Source organism: Natator depressus, chromosome 2 (genome assembly GCF_965152275.1).
Source record: "Natator depressus isolate rNatDep1 chromosome 2, rNatDep2.hap1, whole genome shotgun sequence".
Taxonomy (NCBI): Eukaryota; Metazoa; Chordata; order Testudines; family Cheloniidae; genus Natator; species Natator depressus.
The window spans coordinates 210,292,542-210,307,332 of record NC_134235.1 but is presented as its reverse complement, the minus strand read 5'-3'; the positions used below and the strand labels follow the sequence as shown (position 1 = coordinate 210,307,332).

General features: G+C 40.2%; 1 protein-coding gene and 1 long non-coding RNA gene across 3 annotated transcripts in view; one reads left to right on the top strand and one right to left on the bottom strand.

Annotated features, from left to right (window-relative positions):
• The window catches only part of DGKB (diacylglycerol kinase beta), a 500,582-nt gene that overhangs the window by 171,021 nt on the left and 314,770 nt on the right, over positions 1 to 14,791 (bottom strand). For both annotated transcript variants that reach the window (XM_074945832.1, XM_074945833.1), the window contains one exon: positions 3,054 to 3,118. In XM_074945832.1, the coding sequence (XP_074801933.1) occupies positions 3,054 to 3,118 (65 nt within the window). The remainder of the gene's footprint in view (positions 1 to 3,053; positions 3,119 to 14,791) is intronic.
• LOC141983106 (uncharacterized) overlaps positions 4,423 to 14,791 on the top strand; it is a 58,014-nt gene continuing 47,645 nt past the window's right edge. The window contains exon 1 of the long non-coding RNA XR_012638301.1: positions 4,423 to 4,572. This is a non-coding gene — a long non-coding RNA (uncharacterized LOC141983106). The remainder of the gene's footprint in view (positions 4,573 to 14,791) is intronic.

Here is a 14,791-nt window from a genome sequence, read left to right as displayed (position 1 = left end):
TAAAGTAACAAAAACTTATTTTTGTCACTAAAGTGATATTCAGAGCTTATTCCAGCTATTCTAGAAGAGGTTTCAAAGAGAGGTTGTGGAATCCCCATCATTGGAGGTTTTTAAGAACAGGTTGCACAAACACCTGTCAGATATGGACTAGATTTACTTGGTCCTGCTTCAGTGCAGGGGAGCTGGATTTGATGACCTCTAGAGGTTCATTCCAGCCCTACACTTCTATGATTCTATATCTACTCTGTATAACACAAAAAATCAAATTCTGTTTAGCAAGGAATTCCATCTTAGTTGTGTAACAGATTGTTACATAGGCATTTCTGAAAGTAGAACTGCAGTGCAATGGTCTGACTTACAGAAATGTTTAATCTCTCACTTAGTTTAACAGGACTTCTGGGTGCTCATCGTCTCTGAGAAATCAGAACTTACTAAGCGAACTCCAAGCCTGAGAGGGATTCTTTTTTCAGAGACAGGATAAGAATTTAGGAATTCAGGGTGATATTTTTTCAAGAGGCTAAATGGCTTAGGAGTACAAGTCCCTTTGACCTTATTGGGATTTGTGCTCCCAAGTCACCGAGATGCTTTTGAAAATGCCACCTTCTAGTAAATTACAAAGTTTATAGCCACTGGCTCAGTGGAGTTCTAAAATGGATTTGTTTTCACATAATACCTTACAGCAGGTTTCTCATTATGGAATGTCACCGTATGCAAACTGCTGTTAACAGAACAAACTACATCTGAGATAATTGTATGTAAAATTACATTAGCAGGGTTTGTCATTTTCCCCCGTATGCAAAATAAAACAAATATATTTTAAAATGATAAGCCTGTAGCAAAATGCTTCAGGAAACTATCTGAATAAAGATATGTACTGTCTTTGTCTAAAATATCATACTTAAAGGTAGCACTCTGGCTATCTACAAATGACTGGGTTGACATTAGAACGTCTCTATTATAAACATGCTAGCAAATTATAACTTTTAACAGTTAATACTTAGATTTATTTTTGATAAATATTATATCATCTGAATGAGAGCTCTTCTAACCCCTGGAAATATCATTACCTTTTCAAGTTCTTTCAGTATCTCAGTAACAAGAGGTGTAAAGATTGGAACTATATATTTTTGTAATTAATTTCCTTAAGATAATGTTAGAAACATCAGAATCTTTAAAATATAGATGAATTTCAAGGTGAGCCTGCAGCAGATGTTATTAATGGCATATGATTTATTGTGACATGAAATCTGATCTGAAACTCATATTATTAGCTGAGCTTTTTATAAATTAAAATTTCCAACTGCTGAAAATACGCAGAAGGGCCACGGATAAACCAGCTTCACCTTCAGAGTCTAGAAAACCTGCATTGATAAGTGTCTGATAGCTCCAGCAATATGTCTTTATGAACCACTGTATTCTCTTCATTATATATTTCTTGGGAGTGAAAAATATATGAGCTTTATGAAGAGGAGCGGTTATAACAGTGGTGGGCAACCTACGGCCGATCAGGGTAATCTGATTGCGGGCTGCGAGACATTTTGATGACATTTATCGTCCACAGGCATGCCCCCCCGCAGCTCCCAGTGGCTACGGTTCACTGTTCCCAGCCAATGGGAGCTGCGGGAAGTGGTGGCCAGCACATCCCTGCGGCCTGCCGCTTCCCACAGCTCCCATTGGCCGGGAACGGCGAACCGCGGCCACTGGGAGCTGCGGGGAGGGGGGCGGCATGCCTGTGGATGGTCAATTGTTAGCAAAATGTCTCGTGGCCCGCAATCAGATTACCCTGATGGGCACCGCATCTTGCCCACCACTGTGTTATAACATGGGCGCTTATTGATGAATTTATTGTAATATATCTAACCCTGGATCATGATAGATCCTCACAGATGCTGAGGGGTACTGAATGTGTAAGAAGCCTCCTGGTGTATGGCTGGTGACAACCTCAGTCCCTGTGGTTGGGGGAGCACAGTGTTTTCGGCCACACTGCAGTGGTTAATAAACGCACTCACATCACTCTGTACTGGTCCACAAAGCAGGACAGCCATACTAGGGAGAGCAGATCCACTATCCCATAGAAATGGCAGCCTGTGTAACTCTCATCCATTAGGGCAGCTTGCTTACCTGAGGCACAATTGCTCCAAGATCTCCCTATGGAGCATAGCAGCTCCACATAGGCCCCAATTCCGATCAGTGGGTAAATGCCACAATTTGGCCCAGAGAGAGAATATATTCATAAGTATATAAATAAATATGTGCAGTATATATTCCTATATATTGTATTGATTTATTTTCCTCTCTTGTGCCTTTAAATGTTACTTAAGACTTCTGAAATGTTGCCATTCCCCATCATTGTTGATCTGTTAAATTACCCTAATATGAGAGACAAACAAGTATTGAATTATGGATTTTATCTACTCAGTAAGCAGTCTATTGAGGAAAGATGTATTTAGAGTACATGTTAACACATTTTACATTTCCAAAAAAACTTTGGAACAACAGTCCATATCAAACTCAAAAAGGAACACGTGGATATACGCAAAGTTTCAGTTCGCACATTTTAGACATTTCCCAAGCTTCTTAATGATAAGAAGTATATATTTATAAAACAGCATTCAGCTGCCCTTCCTCACAAAGAGTATATATGGAAGAGTCCCCTGTCAACATACCAGTGTGTATGTAGGAACGAAAGATAAGGACCCCCAGCTGCAGCTGTCTAATAAGTGCTCTGCAGTTCCTAATGGCAAAGTGTCAACTCAGGGATCCTCAGATACCACAGTGCATCATCTCTATCATGCTAATCTTAAGAGTCAATCATTTTGCATGTGAGAACACTTTATTTATAATGCTGTTCACTTCAACTGAGATACCAGATATCGCTGATTTTAATCGGAATAATCTGGAACCAGATATTTAAAGTAAGATGCAGTGACATTCTGTCTTGTAATAATAATCAATATATTGAAGGAAAATGCAGAATTTACCTCCTCATGGAACATACATCTTACCCATTTGAAAACAACCTATTCACATGCAAATATTGTTTATGTTCTTACCTACTGTTGAACTTCTCTGGATGTTTTTCTCGCATGATGTGGAATCTGTGGGCAATTGAAGCATCCTAACAGGAAAAAAGAAATGTGTAAATCTATCATCATGGGTAAAACTGCAAAATATAAAATCGAAATTCTAACCGAGGCACATAAACCACAAGATGTTTTGTGCACTATCATTATATCAGAGCAGTACCCTGATAATTTTGAAATCTCAGATATACAATATTCCAACTAGCAGCTATAGCTCCAGATCATTCACCTACTACACATTTTACAGTCTGTTACATCTTTTTATATGAATGGAATGAGACAGTTATTTTTGCTGAAAGTATCTCTAACTGCTGTGCAGCATACAAGCATTTGTTTTCAGTGAAGGTTTACTATCCACATCATTATTTTTGCTGGACTACAGAATACATCTATGAAATCTCTTTATTTGATAAAGTAGGATGGAAGACCCAGTCAGGTAACCTCACCTGTATACAGCCTGAGCATTTGTATAGGACCATTCAACAGTCTTGTATATAGAGTTCTAGGTCACAATCTGGCTACCCAATATTATATACACATTTAAAAAAAATAAGTGGATTCATTATATAGGAGAACCACCATCACTGCCATTACAAAATGACTGCATGCTAAATCTTTAAATCAGATCCCTACATAAGGCATCTCCAGAGCACAGGCATTCCCAGCCTTTAGATACACATGTCCTATTACCTCATAGACACCTTGGAAGAAATGTGTAGGGGGGTATATTTTTTATATTATATCATATATATTACAAATACACACAGATTTGGTGACATTAACTTATGAAGAGGATATAAAGCACTTTAAAATCATGGATTAAAAATAACAAATAAGAGGTAAGCTTTTATACACAATGTGATGGACTGGAAATATCTCTACTGATTCTTTATATGGTGCAGGTGTGACCCAGGGACCTCTCTGTGCCAAGAGGGACAGGAGTATAAAAGGGTTACAGGGATCCCCAGTTTCTGGTGTTTACCTACTAGTCCACCAAAGAACATCATGTAAAGTCTCTAATGGAAGCCTGTGTCACCCTGGTCATCAGAATCATTGCGAGTTGCACGTGTGGATAACATGTAAGAAGATAGGCATGTATATTGGAAATTATGTTCTTAAGGCCTTGTAGTTAAAGGCAAGTCACTCAAAGCTAGCTTTCCTCGTTCCTCGAGAAAAACTTCTCCAGAGAGGAGGTGAGAGACACTTATCTCCCTAGCTAATGGTTATGTGTCTTACAACAGAAGTCTATTAGCATATCAAGTTAAATAGTAATGAAGAGCTTGGGGGCACTTTAAAAGAAAATTAACAGGAAGAGGTAAACAGAGGGAGAGGCGGAGTTCTCAGGTGAAGATTAAAGGTCTGTTCTGGTATATCTGGGAGTGAAAGAAGCCCTGGCATCCTTCACTGAAGAAGTAAATTGCCAGTGTGTTTGCTTCATGAAAAAGGGATCTTAACCAGGCTTGGCTGAAAATGTTGGGAAGAACTTTGGGTGAGATAAACTTCTTTAAACAGGAGTATAATTGTCAATTAAGTTGATGCCATAGAAAGCATGTTACGACTGTTTTATATGTAACCCTTCGTTTCAATATTTCTGTTTGCTATCAGATGAATCTCTGTTCTTTGTTAAAAAAAACCTTATACTTGCTTTCTCTACACAGACATTTAAGTGTTATGTCTTAAGCAAAGCTGTGCTCTAATGTGAACACTAGGAACTATAGTTCTATGGCATGTGTTGGGCAGGTCATCAGAATAGATTATCACCATGACCCTTTCTGGCCTTGAAATCTATGAATCTATGAACTAGTAAGCTGTGGTGCACTGTTCCTTTGGGAACATCAAACCTGGTAATTCTGTAAGCGTCCACTGGAGCAGGGGCTGGACACTGGGGATGCTAGGATGACTCGTGGGGTGAAGTGTGCCCAACACTAACGTGTAAAGAGAGAGCGAGGCCTGGAGGAGAGGTGCTTGTGTTGCCAGTAGCTGGTGGAGTCTGGGAGCTGAACCCAGGCAGGCACAGACAAAGCTCACTGATGCTAAGGGTATATAGTAGTGACTATGGCTCACAATCCTGAGTACCCCCAGGGAGTATCACACAAGGCCTCTCTGTGTTTGGTTATGATGGGGTATTTGCTATGGAGGCACATCAAAAGGGGTTGTTTAAGGAACCAAGCAGGAAAGGTAAAACAATAACACGTGTAAGAATCCATGAGAAAACAATGGCTGAGCTATCACTGGGGAATAAACTACCTGTCTGGCTCCATCCAGCTTACAATGATTTACTTTTTCCAAAGCTAAGCCTGGATCAAAGGACATCTAATCCCCAAAGATCCTAGAAAAGGGAGGCGGGGTTGGGTGAGCTTGAAGAGGCTGTGTAAAGAAAAGCTGACACCCGATTGACAGAGACAGAGGTAGAAACTATAGAGGGGGCAATCTGTTTTCTCCCTGCCAGAGCTGGAATTGGCTTGGTTTAAACTTTAGGGGAACATACAAAGGTGTAAGTAAAAAAGTGTCTAGGCTTTTTATTGTTTTTTTTTTCCCTTTTGCTCTAAGTGGTTTGTACCTCTGAGGAATGAATTAATAGTGCTTTGTTTTGAAGATACTGTTTCTTTGTCGTTGAAAACATATGCTATCACGGACTCTCAAAGGGAAACTATTACAGGTGTCAAAACCAAGTTGGACCTGTGTTGTTAACATGGTTGGGAACAGGAAGATACAGCCCAGAGTCCAATCTAAGAGTGGTTGGGCCATGTGGTTTCACCCAGAGTGAGGCACAGGAAGCCAGGCATGTCCCCGATGGGTACACTCAAGAGGCTCTAAAAGGGGTCTAAGTCACAGTTTGCCTGGGTGCACACGCACGTGTGCACACACACACAACCATCACACATGATGATGTGGTAATGGCATAAAGATTTTAAGCAGTATGAGTTTATGATGGCTAACCAAATTACTCCCAAGTAGCTTCAATACTTACAAGTTACATATATCATCCCCAATGTGTGTCAGTAAAACCTTCAGACCATGCCACATTCACATCATGTATTTAAGTGCCATGTATTTAATAGAAAAATAGAAAATTATTGATGCTATTTTTCATATTCATCTATCTGTAAAATCAGTACCATTTAAGTTCAACTGTAGTGGCCTACAAGCAAGATAAAAAATACAGAGAGAGAGAGAGAGAGAGAGAGAGAGAGAGAGAAACTGTGCTAACCTTAAACACATCCTTATCTGCTTCACCTCACTTGTAACTCCCACGTGGAACTTCCTTGTCTCAATGGAGTATTCCCAAACTCATTGTCCTGTCAGTCTCATCTGCTTATCATTCACATATTATCGTATTTATAAGAAAGTTGAAAAGTAATTTTACAAGGCAAATATTCACTATTATAGGTAATCCCACAGTTACAAATAGTTTATCCTCAAAGTGATGCTGGTAGTAAAACTTGAACTGCCAATCTTCCATGTAAAGACAGCCAGTAGATCAAAATCAACTCTGCTATCTAGAAAGCACCGTTTTGGGTACTTTATCCACATGTTAGACACTCCAATTAGTGAAAGTATATTTACTAGAAAAAAATAAACAGAAAGGACCACCGTTGTACTTAAATTATTAACTTTCCTCTGTATTAAGGCAAAAGTAAAAGAAAGACCTAAAACAAAATGAATAAAGAAGTAGTACGGTCTTTGACAGAAACTAGAAAACACTAATCAAGGACTAACTGTCTAATGAATGAAATGAAAAGGCTAATGTGCTTACACATGCATAACAAATGCAAGGCATAAACAAGTTAGGGATCAATGCCTACTGCAGATGACAGATAGGCAGTTATTTTTCCATGGAAGGTTAATTTGTTTGAAATTTTCCACTACCTGAACATTTTCTGGCTCCAAAACAGATCAAGCAACTTAGTGAGCTGAGAGGTTAAAAAGGACAATGCATAAAAATCTATTTTGATGAGCACAGCACAAGGCAGATGCATGCCACACAAATTTAATACAAACATTGCTGAAAGGGTACAACTTTGTTTATAAAAAATATAAACCAAACTGATCACTGGTACCCACACACATATATGCTTTGAAGTAGAGGAGCTGCTCTTCAATTGATTGGCATAAGACTGGCATCAATGGTGCATCAAATCCGGTGACTCCAAGATCCATTGATTGGCACTTAGATTCTGTAGCTTTAACCTGCACCCAGGCCTGGCCAATTTACATAGGATTCCATGTCACTGAGACACTGGAAGGGACTCACATGGGACTCTTGTTAACAGGGCAGCCCTTTGTTCCCATGAAGACTCTCAGCTTTCATGTAAAAAAATATTTTAGCCCATTTCTTTGTGAAGCTAGCGTTACATAAAATGGTCTAAACAAATGCAAACTAATTGCAAGGCCCAAAACAAACCAGCAGCAGGAATCTGGAGGTTGCGGTGAATTTAAGATCCACCCTCTAATAAATATAGCAGCTAGGGATCACCAGACAACATCCTCTTTACCTTGGGGAATCTATTACGAGCTTCACACCACCAGAGAAGTAGACCAGAGAGCTGGTCCACACACCTTTTAAAGTTTTCAGAGTAGCAGCCGTGTTAGTCTGTATTCACAAAAAGAAAAGGAGTACTTGTGCACCTTAGAGACTAACAAATTTATTTGAGCATAAGCTTTCGTGAGCTACAGCTCACTTCATCGGATGCATTCAGTGGAAAATACAGTGGGGAGATTTATATACATAGAGAACATGAAACAATGGGTGTTACCATACACACTGTAACCAGAGTGATCCCTTAAGGTGAGCTATTACCAGCAGGAGAGCCGGGGGCGGGGGGGAACCTTTTGTAGTGATAATCAAGGTGGGCCATTTCCAGCAGTTGACAAGAACGTCTGAGGAACAGTGGGGGGTGGGGTGGGGGGGATAAACATGGGGAAAAAGTTTTACTTTGTGTAATGACCCATCCACTCCCAGTCTCTATTCAAACCTAAGTTATTTGTATCTAGTTTGCAAATTAATTCCAATTCAGCAGTCTCTCGGTGGAGTCTGTTTTTGAAGTTTTTTTGTTGAAATATTGCCACTTTTAGGTCTGTAATCGAGTGACCAGAGAGACTGAAGTGTTCTTCAACTGGTTTTTGAATGTTATAATTCTTGACGTCTGATTTGTGTCCATTTATTCTTTTACGTAGAGACTGTCCAGTTTGACCAATGTACATAGCAGAGGGACATTGATGGCACATGATGGCATATATCACATTGGTAGATGTGCAGGTGAACGAGCCTCCGATAGTGTGGCTGATGTGATTAGGCCCTATGATGGTGTCCCCTGAATAGATATGTAGACACAGTTGGCAACAGGCTTTGTTGCAAGGATAGGTTCCTGGGTTAGTGGTTCTGTTGTGTGGTGTGTGGTTCCTGGTGAGTATTTGCTTCAGGTTGAGGGGCTGTCTGTAAGCAAGGACTGGCCTGTCTCCCAAGATCTGTGAGAGTGATGGGTCATCCTTCAGAATAGGTTGTAGATCCTTGATGATGCATTGGAGAGGTTTTAGTTGGGGGCTGAAGGTGATGGCTAGTGGCGTTCTGTTATTTTCTTTGTTGGGCCTGTCCTGTAGTAGGTGACTTCTGGGTACTCTTCTGGCTCTGTCAATCTGTTTCTTCACTTCCGCAGGTGGGTATTGTAGTTGTAAGAATGCTTCATAGAGATCTTGTAGGTGTGTGTCTGAGGGGTTGGAGCAAATGTGGTTGTATCGTAGAGCTTGGCTGTAGACAATGGATCGTGTGGTGTGGTCTGGATGAAAGCTGGAGGCATGTAGGTAGGAATAGCGGTCAGTAGGTTTCCGGTATAGGGTGGTGTTTATGTGACCATCGCTTATTAGAACCGTAGCGTCCAGGAAGTGGATCTCTTGTGTGGACTGGTCCAGGCTGAGGTTGATTGTGGGATGGAAATCGTTGAAATCATGGTGGAATTCCTCAAGGGCTTCTTTTCCATGGGTCCAGATGATGAAGATGTCATCAATGTAGCGCAAGTAGAGTAGGGGCATTAGGGGACGAGAGCTGAGGAAGTGTTGTTCTAAGTCAGCCATAAAAATGTTGGCATACTGTGGGGCCATGCGGGTACCCATAGCAGTGCCGCTGATTTGAAGGTATACATTGTCCCCAAATGTGAAATAGTTATGGGTGAGGACAAAGTCACAAAGTTCAGCCACCAGGTTTACATTATCGGGGATAGTGTTCCTGATGGCTTGTAGTCCATCTTTGTGTGGAATGTTGGTGTAGAGGGCTTCTACATCCATAGTGGCCAGGATGGTGTTTTCAGGAAGATCACCGATGGATTGTAGTTTCCTCAGGAAGTCAGTCGTGTCTCGAAGATAGCTGGGAGTGCTAGTAGCGTAGGGCCTGAGGAGGGAGTCTACATAGCCAGACAATCCTGCTGTCAGGGTGCCAATGCCTGAGAGAATGGGGCATCCAGGATTTCCAGGTTTATGGATCTTTGGTAGCAGACAGAATACCCCAGGTCGGGGTTCCAGGGGTGTGTCTGTGCGGATTTTAAAGTGAATGGAGTCAAATACTTTTAGGGCTGTATCTCAAACCTCCCCAGATTCTTTAGGCTGGTTCTGTGCACATGATATGCTCATGGTGGACAGTAACGGGTTAAATTTGGGTTAGGGGTCATTGTTTCAAACTCCCTCCCACAATTCTGTGGCTGGGCATGTTAATGTTTCCAGCCTGCTCTAAGGTTGGGGAAGAAGAAGCCACTGCTGCTCATTCAGCCAGATGCTGAGCTGTGAGTGGAGCTCACTAGCAACATAGGCAAGTCAGCCACTTCAAGAAAAATATTCCTGCATCTCACACCAGTACCAGCTAGAAAACATGACAAGTGCACCAATAAATAATAAAAATAGCAAATCCTGCAACCAAAGTACTCTCTACTCAGCCCCACCAGTCACTCTGGCATGTCAAAAGGAGGACTACTACTGCTGTACTTAGAGGAAGTCTTGTATTCACCTCTAACTGCCTGCCCAATCTAAGCTCAGAGTTTGAATGGTCAGCATTGGGAGGAAGCCTAGAGATCCATTCCCCACACAATCCAGGGGAGAAACCAGCCTGGAGGGAGGGGAGCACCAGCCGGAAGAGGAGACCCAATGAATTGCAGAACCACAGGAGACTCATTTGACAACCAATGATCCAGTTACCAGAAAACAGGACCGTCGCTCCATCCCATCCAGTCACTCCAGAGCCAGGGACCAGAGGGCAGTTTGCCTGCCTCCAACAGCTTCTGCTACTGAGGAAAGCTGCCAGGTAGGTAAGCCATCAAGAGTAGCTTCCATGAGGTACTGGGCAAGCTTGGTGCATTGAAGGATATTGAGAGGGGGTGGAGGATTAATGGATTGGGATGATGTAACTCAAAACCTCCTCAGTGCCAACTAGCAAGGGGGTTACTTGAATATTGTGATCCTGGTATGTACATTCTGGATCACCAAAGCACATTATGTGAGGTCTTTAATGAAAGCTAGGGTCACGCTGCTCATTAATATCATTGTGAAATGGATGGATGGAGACTATGCAAAAGTTACATAAGTATACTGAAAATGTGTTTTAAAAGTTGTTCAAGGCAGAGTTGACAAACAGGTTTTCTGTCAGACAAAAGATATTTATTCATTGGTCTCTATATTGTCATGAAAATTAAGCATTGTAAGTTAACACAATGACTACACATCTACATAGGAAGTCAGAAGGGGCACATGAAATCAACAAGGTAGCAGCATGCAGGAAAATAAGCCACAAAGGTTATCACCCAGAGTACAGACAATGAACAATTGGGAATATAAGTAGAAGGCAAAATGATACCCCTTTATTCTAGGAAGTAAACAGACAGCACATTTACATTCATAAAAACAGGATCTCCGCCTACCTTAGTGAAAGATGCTCCAAAGGACTTTGGGTGAGACAAAACATCTTTAGACAGGTAGTTAGCCTGTAAAATTTAGTCTTTAAAAAAGTGTGTTATGATTTTGTTTCATATGTAACCCTTTTGTTTCCATTATTCTAACTCAGTAGCTCTTGCATCTTTGAAAATAAACTTATTTCTGTTTCACTATAAATATATCTCTGTGCTGTAGTATTAAGCAAGATGCTGATCCTCAGTTGAATCCTACAAGCTGGTGTATACACCATTCCCTTGGGGACAGCAGCCCTGGTATTTCCTGTGAGTGTTCAGTGGAGGCGGGGCTGGACACTACCAGAGAATGCTTCAAAAGGGCTTGGGGACTAGGGTACACCTATTGTTAACCATAAGGCAAAGTAAGGACTCACATTGCCCAGAGGAGGGTGCTTGGGTGGCTAACAGGCTGCTGGTCTCAGGGAGACTCTCTTTCACTGGCGGCAGGGGGGTAACAAGGAGACTCACAGCTCTGGATCCCCCGAGAACCATCACAGGTGAGAGAATATACAATTAGTGAGTTATGAGACTAAGAGTATGGAATTGATGGGTTTTCTGAAGAGTAGAAAAGTGTGTGGAATTGATATTTTATGGTGTGGAGTAGGAAAGAAAGTATGGGATTTGTGGGTTTTTTTGCGAAGGAGGTGAAACAAAAGTACTTCATCCCAGGGAATGTCACATATATAACTAATTGTGATAAAAATGTTTTGGGAAATCCATTATAATTTGGAAGTACATCACTGTTCCACCATGGTGTCACTTAGTGGACAGTTAATTTCTTTTCACGTGGTAGAAGTTTTATCCAGTTGGGATACAACTGGTGGGATGCCTGTTGGGAGGTGGAAGAAAGAAACAAGGAAAGGAAGGGCTTATGATTGTTTTAATATGCAGCCACAACATCTAACTGTGAACATGCCCAAGCACAAGGCCCATTATTAAGCTACTGCTTTTAACGGTTCTGAGTCAATGCAACATCAGTGAGTGACTCCAAGAGGAAAAATCTCTTGCAAGAAAACAAACGTTTTTGTCTCAGATCTATAGCAACTCCACTGCAGATAATGCTGAATATCAAACTTTTATTATCAAGTTATTCTAACTAATTAGTTGATTTATTGCATGATGCTTTGAGAAGATCATTAAAAAGTCTTCAGTAATAGGATGCTAATAATCCAATGTCTACTACTTCCTGTTTAACATATGCGGTTTGTTTTACAGTCATCTACACAGTATATTAAGATAGTTGCCCAGAATGATGATGTCTTTTCTCTGCATCTCTCTTTTTCTAGACAATGTCACCCATCTAACCTGAAAATATCATAGGTTTTCCCTTGTATTTCTCCTGTCCCTTAAGTTTTTTTTCCCCATTTACTGCCCAATCACTGCCTCTGCTACCTTGGTATTTTGGAAGCAGAGATGAAGTAACTGATAAATACTTGATAAATATAACTCCTAGTTAATCCTGGCTTTAACAAAGAACATGAATTGTTCGACAACATCTGAGGTAATAACCTCAAAGTACACTTCTAACAGAATGGAAGCCCCTTGTTCTCTTTAAGAGATACTAGCCATACCCTAACCCCCACACTAGAATTTTAAATGGCTGGACAATCCTTAGTCACTTCTTGCTCAGGTTTGTTTTAAACCCTGACAGTGAAGATGAGAGAGAGACAGGACAGAACACATCTGTATCTGCTCCTAGGAAATGGAAAAAATATTTTAATTGAACTGGGACATTTCTCAAAGTGACCTGCCAAGAAGAAAAGAAGCTTAAGTTGCTATACCCCTTTAATACCTTATGATTGACTTACACACATATATATTCATCTTTTTAATGGGTATTAGCATTACCGGAAAGCAATCTGAAGCAGTCTTTTCAGAGGAGTAACCTTATACATTGAGAATAACCTTATAGAAAGATTAATGCATTTAATATATGTCTGTCTATAAGCTTGCTGTGATTAAAATCTCTATTAAATAATATTTTTATGCTAATAAACAACCACATGACTGATATGCACCTTCTTTGGATGCAAACAAACTGATTATTTTTCTAAGATGCTTCTTTAATTAAGGTTAAATGGATCTACAAGGCTAGGAAGTTTAAGGGGTAATTCAGTAACCTGTAATCTTTGGGATCAGAATGAAAATCTAACCTTAGCAATGAGTTTGCTCATATCAACTCAGTTGTTAACATAGATTAGTCTAGATACACAAAATCACAGAAAGCATAATTAAGAGAGATTTGCTTTGGTGAATTCAGAATAAAATTTCATTTTTCGATAAAGGGATTCTGTTATCACAGTTGCTTTTTATACATTCTACTGTACATGCATATTTCCTAAGGAGCAGAAAATCTCTTAGCCTATACCTGTCAATTTTTTCAGTATAAATAATTACACACATACCATCCCCACATCTTAAAAGAGCTAATGAAATGGAACAATTTATATTATATAAGCTATTCAACCATTAAAGCTTAGTGAATGGTTTTAGTGAAACTGAACCTGACAAAATAACCATAATAATGATATTTATTTTTAAGTCAAATATTGCTGGAATCTTTCTTGGATTAATAATCTTGTGTGTCCCTGTTCTTCTAGGACAAATTTAGGAGTGCTTAGATAATGCTATTCCTAGTGTCAATTATATTCTTTGCACAATCCGCACTTAGATGGACACACCTAAGAAGAAAAGGAGGACTTGTGGCACCTTAGAGACTAAAAAATTTATATGAGCATAAGCTTTCGTGAGCTACAGCTCACTGCATCGGATGAAGTGAGCTGTAGCTCACAAAAGCTTATGCTCAAATAAACTGGTTAGTCTCTAAGGTGCCACAAGTACTCCTTTTCTTTTTGCGGATACAGACTAACATGGCTGCTACTCTGACAACTAAGAAGTTCATTCTGTTTCTAGAGATATTATTGATTCAAGTGGTGTTCCATATTTTAAGTATAGGTAATATCTCTAATACCAAAATGAAATTTATGTATTCACCCAGTTATTTATGAATGATGGATGAACAGAGAAATGTGTATTTGGAAGTCATAACCAACAACACACGCTTAAGGCTCATATTTAGGGCTAGCTTTTTGTTGAATCCCTGGGCTTTGTGTTTGAGTAACAGGGAACTGGAATATTTCCCAACACCACAAAGTGAAATCCATTTTTCAGGAAAGGAGGTATTTGTGCAATATTTGCTGTCCTGACTATGTAGAGTGATCTAAAGGCAACAGGAAGACATGCATGTGAATCTTCACAACAACACAACTTACCATAGAACTGAATTATCTGTGCAGATGAATTTGCTGGACCCAGACTGCCATGCTGACTGATTACATGGTCAGCAAAGAGAAGAGCAGAGCAGTGATCACATGCTAGTCAGCTAGCTTGGCCAAATAAAGACGAAGGAAGTACAGTATCATCATATGTTGCTCAGAGATCTTTATTTAATACACTAAATATTTCTGTGGTAAACATTTCCAGGTGTTTCTGATAACTGCCGATGGGGAACTGCTCTGAAATTACCAGAAAATATTTTACAGTGACTGAGCAGAATTCAGTCAAGGTCATTGCCTGAACTGGAAATCAGTGTAATCAATACAATGCAATATACACGACTGCTACTGCAGATGATTTTCTGGCACATACAGCAGACAAGCAGCTTCAGATTCAACCTGGTTTGAAACAAGCATCCAGCACTTCACGCATGGTTCGAGGTAGTTTTGAACATTAAGTTGGGAGAGGAAGTGGGTGGCCCTCCAGTAAGTTCCATTAGTAAGC